This window comes from Tetrao urogallus (assembly GCF_951394365.1).
Source record: "Tetrao urogallus genome assembly, chromosome: 27".
Taxonomy (NCBI): Eukaryota; Metazoa; Chordata; class Aves; order Galliformes; family Phasianidae; genus Tetrao; species Tetrao urogallus.
The window spans coordinates 2,512,891-2,526,231 of record NC_136840.1 but is presented as its reverse complement, the minus strand read 5'-3'; the positions used below and the strand labels follow the sequence as shown (position 1 = coordinate 2,526,231).

The 13,341-nt window shown below is 44.4% G+C and overlaps 1 protein-coding gene across 1 annotated transcript in view; it reads left to right on the top strand.

Moving 5' to 3' along the window:
* KCNU1 (potassium calcium-activated channel subfamily U member 1) overlaps positions 1 to 11,729 on the top strand; it is a gene marked incomplete at both ends in the record, with an annotated part of 40,803 nt that extends 29,074 nt beyond the window's left edge. The window contains 7 exon segments of the mRNA XM_079547428.1: positions 326 to 550; positions 959 to 1,136; positions 4,122 to 4,199; positions 7,139 to 7,278; positions 10,322 to 10,516; positions 10,859 to 10,962; positions 11,633 to 11,729. Of these exon segments, the coding sequence (XP_079403554.1) occupies positions 326 to 550; positions 959 to 1,136; positions 4,122 to 4,199; positions 7,139 to 7,278; positions 10,322 to 10,516; positions 10,859 to 10,962; positions 11,633 to 11,729 (1,017 nt within the window).
* Positions 11,730 to 13,341: the final 1,612 nt, after the last annotated feature.

Genomic DNA, 13,341 nt, shown 5'->3' with positions numbered 1-13,341 from the left:
ACTGTTGTTGCTGTGTTATGTGATTTTGATGCCTTATATCAACCAGTTTGTTGTAGGATACCTTTGGAATCCAAATACTTAAGGACAAACACTTTGTTTGGTAAATATGCTGGATGTTGTGTTGAGGGACATGGTTTAGTGGGAGCTATTGGGAATAGGTGAACGGTTGGACTGGATGATCTTTTAGGTCTTTTCCAACCTTGGTGATTCTATGATTCTATGATTCTATGATTCTCATTCTACTTGTAGATGTTACAAGGCAAAGAGGTATTTTAAATCTGATGATCCTATCAGCTGCTCTATCAGAATTCTGTTTCCAATTCAGAGCTGCAAGAACCAAGCAGTGCTGTACCTGCAGGATCACATCTTGGTCTGCGTCTTTGGTGATGCAAACTCACCACTGATTGGGCTGCAGGACTTTGTGATGCCCTTACGAGCGACAAATTTCCTTTACCATGAGCTGAAAGACATTATTCTCCTTGGGCCACTGGAGTACCTGCAAAGAGAATGGAAATTTATTCAGAATTTCCCAAAGCTGTGGTTATTCTCGGTGAGAATTTTTTGTTTCTCCCTCCCCCTCCCTTTTCTGTAGCTCTCCCGTGCACTTCTGAAGGTGTTTTAAAAGCGTTTGTCAACAGGAGGGCTGATCCAAAAGTAATGCCTCCTATTTTATCACGCTTGTCCATGATGCCAGAGGCAGATGGTGGTGGTTTCACGCTGTGGTTACCCCTGAGAAGATAATTGTGATTGGAAATGGGGAATTAATTGTCCGATGAATTGCAAATTTGGAACCATGAATTTTCTTCTCTGACCAAAGCTGCTTGCATCTGAAGACGCTTCCAAAATGCCATTGTGCCAGCTGGGTTTGAAATAAATACATTTGTTCACCTTTCACTTTCAATGGTCCTTAATGTTCAGCTTTCTCAGATTTCTCCTTATCCCTATTTGGTTTGATCAGGGTAGTGCTCTCTCCTGTGCGGATCTGAAGGCAGTGAATGTCCAGGATTGCGCTGCTTGTGTCATTCTGTCTTCAAGCACTCCTATCTCAAACAATCCTTCCTTGGTTGACACGGAAAGCATCCTAGCCACTCTCAACGTCCGATCCATGGAGGTTAAGCTCAGTTCATCCTCAGTGGGTAAGCGTGCTTCCCTTGGCCTGTGAGCTGATGAGGGGAAAGGAGGGAGGGGTGAAAGCATCACTTGTCACTACTCTGACCCACAGCCCATCTATCCTGACTAATGTCAGTGAATACGGCCAGAAATCCATTTCAACTTGGCTGGCTGGACAGCCTAGTCCAATTTCTGCAGCTACAGATTCGCAAAGGAGAGGTACAGCAGCACTGCTCCTGGAAATAGGCCAGTTCCTCCCAAAAGCTCTGAGTGAAACTTCAAGGTTTCCAGTGAAGAGACGATTGTGGGAGGCTAAATGGCAACAAGAGTTGGTAACTGCTGTATTACTTGGAAAAGCAGTTGTGAGTGGAGTCCCTATCCATCCTTCCAAAGGAGAAAAACAACACCTTTCCCTGGGGGCTTGAGAAGGTGGGCTCTGTTCTCAGCACGAAACTGCGATGGAAGCAAAAACAGCTTCAGCTCAGCAGAATATTTATTGTGTCTCTTCCTTCCTTTATTTGGCAAAAGAGCTAAGATTTGTCCTCCTCCCGAGAACATGGAAGTATTAATTAACTGAAGACGGGCTGAGAAATGGATGGCTCTCTTAAGTGTTTCCCATATACTTTATTATCTTTCTAGGCTTTTAAAGCAATGGCTGTGCCAAAGAAAATATTACAGTGAGGCAGAGACAGGGTGTTTTAATAATAACTAGGCAAAATAACATCAACATACAGCATGTACTGTCAGAATAGGAGAATAATGATTTAGAAGAGATATTTGAGTAAGGGGTAATTGTTAATTACTTTTAACTAATGTATTTATTGCTACATGTATATAAAGATATATGGAACTCATTATTGATTGTGTACAGAGAGGAAGTAAATAATATGTTCTTAAATATATAATTTATATGTCTCTGTAATGACAGATAAATACTGTACCTACTGCATCTTTATATGTATATATGGAAAAGAGGGAGACTCGAAGCAGAAAGGCCCCTTCGTCCTATCAGCCACAGTTCTACCACCCTCCAGCATTTTTATTTTTACTTTTTTGCCTAATGATTCAAAATCACAGTACATTGTGTGCAGAGCTCTGAACTACAATGCGTACATGGAAAATAGAGATGTGAGCATCTGTTCATCAAAGCCTTCCCAAGCTGCCTTGCAGAGTTCCTATTTTGTGCAAAGAGCACAGAAGACAACTGCAGATAGGAAAGAGCCGACAGATAGAGAACAGCAAGGAAATTTGCCAGGCTGGGTAACTGTCAAGTTAGCTTGGAAACAGTGAGAACAGCAAGTAGCAGTAACAGAGCCAGGCGGTGCCTGTGCTGATCTGAACTCGGTGTCAGTTCACCTCCTGCAGTAGTTAAAGGCAGCAACCTGTAGCAGTGAAATCTGCATTTCAGAGCTCAGGTGCTTTGGTAAACGTCGCAGCAAACATGGTCTCACTTTGGACGCTGTAACAAATCACAAATCAATTGCATTTCCTGTGGTTTTAGATTTCAGGGTGAGCAACCAACCCAGGCCCGTTCTGTGCATTACTTGTCCCATGGGGTGGAGAATTAGGCAGCTCTTAGGGAACCAGACCCACGCTGTGGTAAACATTACTTACGCTCACAAGAACGAGCGTTCCCTGAGGTCGTGCTGATGCCAAGGACTTCTAGTCTTTCCCATGGAAAATTTTAGGTTTTCCAGTAATGCTGTAATTATCACCCTGTCATGTCACCACACAAACAGGTTGGCAAACCTAGGTACCGAACTAAATAATCTGTGGCATAATCTAAACATGTAATGGTAATTAAATCTGACAACTTAATAAGCTACTGAAATTCAAACGTACAGAAGTAATCTGCAATTAAGTAATCTTTTGTAATAGCACCCTGCCAGTCTGTAGGATTTCAGGTGGAGCGCTGTGTACTGTTCCATAGGAAAAATATTGACATAAGGAAAAGGTATCCAGGCAGTGATCAGACATACTCAAATCAACCGGTGCAGTGCATGGAGAGGTGCAGCGCAGGCAATGATTCACTTCAGGCATTCAGTTGTGTGTATTCAGAGACGCCTTGTTGGGCTTGGGGAGGGCTTGTTCTGCTGCTTCGAGGTGTGGTGACTCCTGCCATCTCTTGCAAGGTGTTTGTGGGTCCATCTCCTGACCTCAGGGATGGATGATTGGAACAACGGTTGATCTCCAATATTCACTTGCTCCTCGGAGGGGTTAAGGAGTCATTACAAACTGCCTGAATCTCAACGAGGTTCATCTCTTGCAAAATGGAGTTCAGATTTCATCCTTTTGGCTGTGATAAAACCACATGTGCTGCATGTGGCGTTCCTGACCCTCAGTTACCCCAATACTGTGCTGGGCAGCAAAGGAAAAGCTCAGGTATAACAGAAAGGGAAACAAGATGGTATACAATCAAAAAAAAAGAGAAGATTTTGGGTTGGGGTTGCTTCTACAAGTCAGTTGTCCGGAAGACTTGGGAGTAATAAGGACGTATGCTTATAGGAACTTCTGGATTTTTCTTTTTCTTGACTGTCAGGTCTTCAAAACTCATGGCCTATGCCTTTGGCCTTCATCTGTCTCATCCAGTTACACACAGCATCCTTGAAGGGGAAGGATAAAACAAAACCCCCTCCCTCTATGCGTAACTTATTGGGTACTTGGGGGCAAACAGCACTGGAACCCATCACTGCTGCACCATAGAGGGTAATTATATTCCAGTAACGATGTCAATAAGCAGCTCCCAGGAGAGCTTTTATTTTTCTCGTCCTTTGAAGCCTTGAATGAATAAAGTAAGCCTTGGAAAAGCAAGCCAAGTCAAGACACTTTCTAAATATAGGAAATGCTTTGGGTTTTTTGCATGACAATGACATTATTTTTAGGCATAGGCAAAAGATTTCCTACATTTGTCAGTCTGAACTATTGTGTCTTGGTTTCATTTTTATCCCCTCCCCCTTTCTGCTTGCACTGACTTCCCTCTCTCCTCATGTTGTTATTGACTGTTTCTACAGATGCTGTTTTCAGAGCAAGAGCATTGGGGAATCAATCAGAGCCACGTTATAAAAGGATCCCCATCACTACAGAGCTGAGTAAGTTATTCTTTAGGAAAGAATTTCACAGCAGCAATATGCGTGCTGCATTATTTATTTAGCCCAGGCCTTTTTAGAATTCAGAGGCAGAAAGCAACATGCACTACATGTCCAAGGAACATTAAAAGGTTTGACTTAGATGTTAATTCACTGCCTTTGAAGGAGTCAGGATGGTTTATCGGGAGAATAAATAAAACAAAGTGTTACAAAGGTCTCAGTGTGAAGCAAAACACCGAAGCATCCATTTAGGATGAAGATAATGTCCTTGTTCTGTTCTGCTAGACTGGATCTCAGGAGATCTGTGTTCTCGTCACGTGGCCCACATTCATCCCACCTTTGGGTACAGACTTCACTATGATAAATCAATCAGAAGCGTGCTTTCCTGCTGTCCCTTTATTTTCAGCAAAGAAAGAGACACCACCAAAAGCAGCTGTGCTCAGAGACTTGTCCTTTGGCCATGCTTCCCTCTCTGCGGTGATTTAAAGAAAGATCTCATGTCCAGTTTTCATCTCCCAACAAAATGAGGCAAACCAAGGCCTGATTCTCTACATTTCAACCCTCCCCTTTCTGAAACACTGCAGTGGTTTTCTCCTCTTCTCTGGATTCTAGTGGTGGCTGTTGCAGGCTTTCCTCCATTGGCCTCTCTAACCTGTGTTTATAACTGGAGCAGCCATGGAGCTCTTCCATCACTGCTCTTGGCTGGTTTTTTATCTTTGCTTTTGTCTCCTGATGGTTACAAACTAGATTCGTTAATTAGGAACACGAGCACTAATTAATTGATTAGTAATGCAGCAGTCAGTGTCACACCAGAGTGGTGATGCTGGGCTGGTGCTCCCCAATGACGTGGATGTTTTGCTCCATTCAGAATGCTGACACAAGAACATCACATCAGCACAGCATGCTGCTGGGTGTCATAGCTGGATTCTCAGCATTGCACTCAGGTTTGGCTTCTCTTTCTTCCTTCTTTGGAGCAATGCTTGTATGTGGGCAATACACGTCTGCAGGGTGGGGATGGGACCAATGCACTCCTGCCACCACAAAGCAGCAAACAACTGCAGCGGGCTGCTCAGCCCTTAGACTGAAACTCTCCAGCAGAAACCGATAAGATAAAGCTTTCTTCAGAGTCTTTCAGAACTGTTGGATTCCCCGGAGTGATATTTGGATGCTCTCTCTAGTGCTGCGGTTTCAGCTTTTATTTCCGTTGTGTCCAAAAGCTTCAGAAATGTTTTGAGCTGGCTCCTGAGGCCCAGGGAGAAAGTATTGTGCAGTCACACTAATGTCTGCAGACAGCCATCGCTCCAATGTGATTTCCCTCCAGGATGTGGTGTGTCATGGAGGGGAAAACATCTGTGATGTGTTGACATAACTTGGATTTTAGTCATGTCAGCAATTTGACGCAATCATGAGTCGAGCCTGGTCCCTCAGTACATGGAGGGCTGCCCCACTTGTGGTCTTCAACAGCATGGCAACACATTCAGAGTTACAAGGATGGGCTAAGAAGGAAAATAACCCCCAGATTCTTTACCATTCAGGTGACACAGCCCTGGAATAGGCTGCCCAGATTGGTGCTGGAGTCTCCTTCTCTGGAGATGCTCAAACCCACCTGGATGCTTTCCTCTGCAACCTGCTGTGAGGAGTTCACTTTAGTGGGGTTGGACTGTGGTACCTGCAGAGGTCCCTTCCAACCCCTACAGATCTGTGATGCTCCAATTTAAAACCTGGCAGCACAAAAGCAAGGCCAGTTAAATGGCAGCTGCACGTGGAGGTGTCTGCTGGTCCAGATCCCTCACATTGAGCACATTTCAACATGTTGGTCATCTTCTGAACTGGAGTGAATCCCTGGACTCCCAGGGCTACTATAAGCAGGCACTTACCTGAGCAGCACATCCTAAAAACCCACACCATAAAGGGCTGGAGATACACAGGATAAACAGCAGCCATCTGCAAGCAAACAGGGATCCTGTGAGTGTGTGAAGGAGAAGGGACAGTGTGGAAAATAGAGCTGGACCCCTATTGCAGGACTGGTGCTGCAGGCTGGCTTGGGGAGCCACACTGATTAATTCCAGAGCAGTGCCAGCTCCTAAAAGCCAGGGTGGGTGAAATATCTGTATTGAGAGCACACGGCTGAAGGATGGCACCGACACTGCAAGACAACAGGAGGCATTAATAGCGTGGTGATTCTGGCTAGCTTTAGTCATCTTTAAAAATGATACACTCAAATGCATTCCGGCCCAAGGGGACATCGTAGAAATCAATCATTACTTGCATGGAGTTCCTTGTTCTCTCTATTTTTTAATGGGAAGACATGGGTTCTTGATCTCAATTCTTTTCAGCCCTCCTGTCTCTCTCTAACTGTGCTGCTGTCATTCATCAGAGCTCAATGGCTGTGCTGGAGTGCCAGGACAAACCCAGCACGTCCAGGAGCACTTTTGCCAGGGCACACTTTAACAGTTCCCTGAGAACAGAAGGCGAGCTGAAAAGGAATCACTTTCTGACTGGGGGGGAATTCTGCAGGACTACCTCAGGCAGCAAGAATAGGGATCCTCACTTTGTCAGCCTTGTAATAGAAGGACAGCCATGTAAGGAACTCTAACCCCAGTTTAAGCCAATAAAGTCATTTCATTCCTGTTAGGTCAGGAAAACGAGCGGAAGAAATCAGATTATTCCTTTTTTTTTTTTCTTTCAAAACAGGTGAATTAATTTTGGCCTCCTATCTTTAAGCACTTGCTTGGGAGATCAATTTGAGGCTTCTGTGTCTTTTGTGTCCCATTGCACCATCAGTCAGCACCACTATTTTGTTCCTCCTTCCTAATGCAGCACACTGTTCCTAGTGCTGGCCTCAGAATGGCAAGCTCCGTATATTAGCTTTCTTTTCTGATCCTAGATGGCTTCTTTCCGTTGCTGAGATGTCTCCCGTTTCTTCTTTGCTTATCCAACAGAGTTTTCACCAAATGCCCACTTCATTAATCAGTCTCCCAGCAGCAGTTCTGACATCCCAGAGGAAGATCTGCTTTCCCCCACCGCTGCCCCTGCAGGAGCTATTTTCTCAGATAGCTTCTTGAATTCTCTTTTGTCTATGGTAAGTAGATGTATCTCCTCCTGTCACGTTTAGTGGCATTGGAGTGTTAACAAAGTGATTATCAGCCAGGGTAAACCCACTTAATCTACCCTTAACAATGGTCAAGGCCACACGTGTCAGAAAGGCACGAGACTCAGTGCCCTCAGAATTAAACATGTCTATTCCTGTTTAAGCAATTTGCTAATCATGGAATCCTGGAATGGTTTGAGCTGGGAGGGACATTTACAGACCAGCCAGCTCCAACCTCCTGCCAACTGACTGCTCTGTGGGCCTCTGGTTTCCTGGGGTAGCAGGTCCCATAGAATGAAAGGCAACTTTGGGCTCCAGGAGACACACCTGAGTGATGCTGTGAGCAGCAGCTGCTCTCCCTGGTTTTCATACACTCATGCTAGTATTTGAAGGAACTTTCAGAGTGCTTTAATAGCTTTTCATAACTTTCTCTCTCCTCTTGCCTGATTTATTTACATTTTGATTGATAACATGAACTTACTAACAGTCCCCCAAAGGGAAGTGCAGCCACTGATGCTGGAATTGCATTCAGCACCAGCTGGCCTTGTGGTGCAGGCTCTGGCAATGATGCTCATTGCTGAGAAGATTATGGGAATTCTGAATACCTGGGACACATAGAATGGAGTCCTACAGGTCTGGCACATGGGTGAACTAGGGAACAGGCAGCTTTCACTACCTCCACTTTATCACAGCACCATGGGCACGAACAGAAAATGCAGTTCTTCTCATCTGTCTGACTGTCACCCAGGCAGAAATTCACTCTGAGTTTGGATGGAAAATCTTTTCCAACTCAACTGAACTTTTTACTTGGGACTTTTTAACCCAGTGGCTCTTTTCTGAAAAGTTCCACCTATTTGGACCATTGCTGACTCACAAGACCAGGTTTTAAAGGAAGCATTCATGTTGATTCTCCTTAAAATACCTGGTAATGTCTTTTTAGAGGCATTTGCATTAAGAGAATTGGGTACATCTCACAAAAAAAAAAAACAAAAACAAAAGCAAAACAGACCAGGAGGACTGCAGTGATTCCATCTTGATGGTGTGATCACTATAAATTGCTGTCAAAGCTGAGTGCTATAGTTTGTGGTGACACTTAGATGTAGTTAAGCCAGGATTTTGGCAGCAAAACTGAAGTTCAGCTCACAAGCTGGTGTTTCTAAATTGCCATCTCTTTTTTTCCCCAAAGCCCCTTTCTTTCTCCTCCCCATGCTGGAGCTGAGTTCCACGTGCATCGCTCTCAGTTCTTGTCCAAGGGGATAGTGCTTGGGTGGCAGTTTTGCAGAAATTGAATAAATACAAAACAAAGCTATCAAAGGGATAAGCAGTCCAAAATAAGCATGTCAAGTCCAGTTATGGTTTTCTCAGAAGGTGTTAGGGAAAGTATTATATTGCTGCTACTCCCTGATATGTCAGTCATCCAGATAGTAATTAATGGCTGCTTGTGTCAAGTGAAAAAGTAACTTGAGACTTAGCATGACCTGTCTTAAAGGATAAAATTTCACTCCAGCATAGATTCCAAGTCTGTCCAAGAACGATCAGCACTTGGCTCTGCTTTAGAGCACTGGAGCACCTTATGTTAGATTCAGTCAGTCTGTAAATCCATAGAATCATCATAGAATGGCCTGGGTTGGAAAGGACCACAATGATCATTTAGTTTCAACCCCTCTACCATGGGCAGGGCTGCCAACCAGCAGCCCAGGCTGCCCAGAGCCACATCCAGCCTGGCTTTGAATGCCTGCAGGGATGGGGCATCTACAGCCTCCTTGGGCAACTTGTTCCAGTGCCTCACCACCCTCTGTGTGAAAAACTTCCTCCTGATATCTAACCTAAACCTCCCCTGTCTCAGTTTGAAACCATTCCCCCTTGTCCTATCACTATCTACCCTTGTAAACAGCCATTCCCCCTCCTGTCTATACTCTCCCTTCAAGTATTGGAAGGCTATGAGGTCTCCTGGAGCCTTCTCTTCTCCAAGCTAAACAAGCCCATTTCCCTCAACCTTTCCTCATAGGAGAAAAAATCCAGGGAAGAAGGAGAGAAATACGCTGCTGTTGAGCAGTTGCTGTGGGTTCCTGAGCTGTACAGGACTGGTTCTAAAAGCTTGGTGGCAACACAAAGTGAGTGGGATTACACAGCTGCTTGGCGGTGGGAGATGGATTCTGGCACAGCCTTTGTGTGCAGGTCCATCCCTAGGAAGTGTCCTTATCTCGTGTTGTACCCAGACAACAGCTGGGAAAGAACTCCTCATGGGCACGCCATGGAAATGCTGCTGCTTTAAAGCCAGAGCCATTGTGAACACAGTATGCTGCATCCCGGTGTGTACGCACACCTCTGTCGTCGTTCCCTGCCTTTCAAACCCCTGCCGTGTAACTCAGCCAAGAAAGTACAGAATGAGGGTGACATGCAAATCCTATTAATTCATCCACGTATGGAAATGCAATCCTTTTGATGTCAAAAAGTACAGCAATGATATGTTAAAGAGCTCAGCACGCTTCTGTTAAATATGTAAAGTGCAGATTCCCCTGAAGCTGTATCACTCCTGGATAACCCTGGACTATAGCTCCTTACTTTAAAAGGCTGGGAATTACTCTAACAGCATTATACCTTTTTGCCCGACAATATGGTCAGAAGTTCTTAAGAGGATTTGAGCTGAGCTTGGATTTAATAGCAGCGTTCCTTCTCTGCACCTTGTTTAGTTTCTTTGCTCAGGTGAGCACAGGCGACAGGTTCCACAAAGTGGCTCTACGTAGGAAATGAGATTTTTTTTTGAGAAAGGGTGGGAAATGGGTTATTTGATGCACTGCAGGCAGAGGGAACACGTATAGATCAAATAATTAAAAAAAAAGATGCTGGTTCGTGTTTTTGTCTTCAAATCTTTGCATCAGAAAACTTTATACGTAATTAAAGACGAAGCCAAGTGTACAAAAAAACCTCTCTGAAGTGTCTGATCACGTTCTCGGTGGTAAAATCTGTTTGTCTTTGAGCAGTCAGGGCATACCCTTTAGTCTTTACATTTTCCTTGTTTCTTCCTCTGCAGACCTACTACAACCATCACATCCTGGCTTTGCTGCAGGCTTTGGTGACAAGCAGGACGAGCCCAGCATTGGAGCAGCTGGGAGAAGAGGACAGCAGACTGAGCAGAAGTCTGGGCAACGTGGTCCAAAATCCCTACCAAGTCAGGTGCAAGCTGGCACTCCTGCCACTGTCTGAAAGGTGGTTGTCAGGGATCCTGGTGAGTCATGGCATGGATTTGGGCTGCAGGGATCAAGCTTTCATCCTCACTGCTTCCAGAACAAAAAGGCTGGTTGTCATTACCTGAAGCTTTGTTTCATGCAGCTGAAGATCGTTGTGTAGCTCAAGCCATATTTTAAGGAGACTGAAGACATCAGATGGCTTTATATTAGATTCTAACCTTTTGGGGGGGATCAATCATTTTGTTTTCTGTCTTTCTTACCAAACACAATGAGACTAAAAGTAGTGAACAGGGAGGGCAGTTGGCTCAGTGTCAGCGCTGCGCTGAGTTGTCCAGTTTGGTCCCTTTGAGGCAAGAGTGGTTTTGCTTCTTTCATTGCAGGAGGATTCCTTTGGAGACATCTACTGCAAAGCTTTAGACACATTTGGAATACTCTGCTTTGGCCTCTACCGGCTGATGGAGGATCCCAATCCGTACAAGAACAGGCAAGTACACTTCATTTTAAGTTGTACTGTAAGTCAAAGGATGCCAGTCCTGACTTTGAAGTTTGGCATCTGTGGAAGGCAATCCGAATTCCTTATTTATGTCTTGAGTTCAGACATCCTTGAAGGCAACTAAGGCCATCTGGGGCAAACTGGTGAGTAATCTGAACACGGTTCTCCAGTTATTTCTGGAGATCCAGTGCTTATTGGTACTTTCATGAGGTTCTCTGAAGTTCATTTGAAGTGTGATTTATCTTTTCTTCATTAGAGAGCTGCTGGAGCATGAAGTTATAACACTGCTGAGGGCAGAGAGAACTGCCTCATCTGAGCCCATCTGCTCCAAATCTTTCCATTTCAAGGTTCCCATGATTGCTTGATCTCCAGATCTCAGACAGACACTCTGTTTTGATTTAGAGATTTTGAGCAACCAAAAAATCTATCACACATTTTGCCAGCTGTTTCAGAGACTCGCGAGTTTCGTTTTTAATAAGTTGGCCACTCCTAGGTGCAAAGGGAGGTACAATAAAACTCTGCGTGTTGTCTCAGCGTTCCAAAGAACTCTGCAGATGCACTCATTATCCATACAAAGAGCCCTGCAGCATTCTTCCTGTCCCAGACTCACTGCAAAGGCTTCACCAAGCAGTCTGAATCTCACATACCAATGCTTTCCCAGGTTTGTGATTGCTCGGCCTGCCAGTGATTTGAAGATGCTACCCACAGATCTGCTTTTCTCCCTCGTTCCATTCAACATTGCAACTGAAGACCTGTAAGAATTGAAGAGTTGGTTACAAAGCAAGAAAAGAGATACCACAGACACCTCCATGCATTGAGAGACTGCAAAATGCCCTTCAGATAAAGAGCTGTAGAAGCAATTGAGATCCCACAGTCAATTGTCAGTGCTCTTACTTCTTAGTGGGCAGCAGGTAGTTGAGATTTGGCCAATCACATAAGATTAGCATTGAAAACAGTGCCATGAAGCTCTTCAGCAGTGCCTATCAGAAAGTAAAGCATCTGCAAAGGGCAAAAACTTGAGTTTCTGCTGGGTGTAGAACAGATCCATCTGTATTCGAACGCGATACTCCACCAAGTTCAGAGACTCTGCTGAACAGCTCAGTTCAAAGACTCCAGCACTCTGAAGTGCACTTTTCTTGCACACAGAACTGAAGATGTTGGATTGATGGGCATTTAAAAACAAAACAAACAACCCCAAATAATCCCCCATTTACTTATGCCATAAATCAGATCCTGCCCTTGTGTTATATTCAGTGGAGGGAAGCAGGAGAATGGTGGTGTTTTTTTTTTTTCTTTTCCACTCTCTCTTTCCCCTAACACTAATTAGGTTTGAAAGACTGCAGCTTGAGTCCAGATACCACATGCTGAGAAGAAAGGAACCCAAACAGCTGATGCAGAGTTCAGACTAAACTAACTGCAAGCTCCCCAGGGACATCACAAGGTAAACCTGATAGTCTCTGTCATTTACAATCATTATCAGGCAGCTGAGTCTCTGTAATTTTACTAGGGAGCCAATTAACAGATCCCTGAAGCTCAAGAGTATGGTCTTGGTCTTTTTTTTTTTCTTTTTTCTGTTTTAAACAGGAAAAAGGGGAAAATAAGCCTTTGTTGCAAATAAATACTTCAGAAGTTTTCCCACCCGTGGGAATGGTTGGGTCTGGATTTGGGCTTTTCCCCTTGAGGAATAAAATAAAGCTCTGCAGTTAAGTGTTAAACACCAATCTGCAAATGGGCTGTATGACCCTGGGTGAGTTATTCAACTCCCCGTATCCTATTGCTGCCCACTGAACGCAGGGAAAATAATGACATACTTGTTAATTTAGGTAATTAAGAGCTTCAAGGGAGGGGCTGCCTCTTGTGATTTGTTTAGCCGAGCGTAAACGGGTGCTGATTTAGGACAGGACATTTAGGAACTCCATGCAAACAGTGTGAGTAACAAACAAGGAAAAGAGCTTGGACCAAAGCTCCAGATGGAAATAAATCCTGGGGAAGTCTGGGGTTTGGATTCAGTCTGAGACTTAATGTGTTGGACTCATCTTTCCTGGAAGAAAGTAATCATGCAATCTATCTTGAACTGTAAGTAGGAATCAGTGAGCCACGCTTAGAGCAAACAAAATACCATGGAAATGCTTTCCCATTGCCAGCCCTGTGCAGCCCTGAGACTGAGCCAGGACAGCTGATTTCTTGGTAGGAGGTTTTTTTGGCCTAAAGTCGCCCGCTGTACATACAAACAGATAAGATTTTGTGCACTGGGATCTGCTCACCCTCTGGCAGATCAAGGTTTTGATAACAGCATCCTCGATCCATTCCCTCTCATGCAATATTTTAAGAGACAGAGACTGTTAAAAGGTGGAAAGAAGAGCCTGGGGA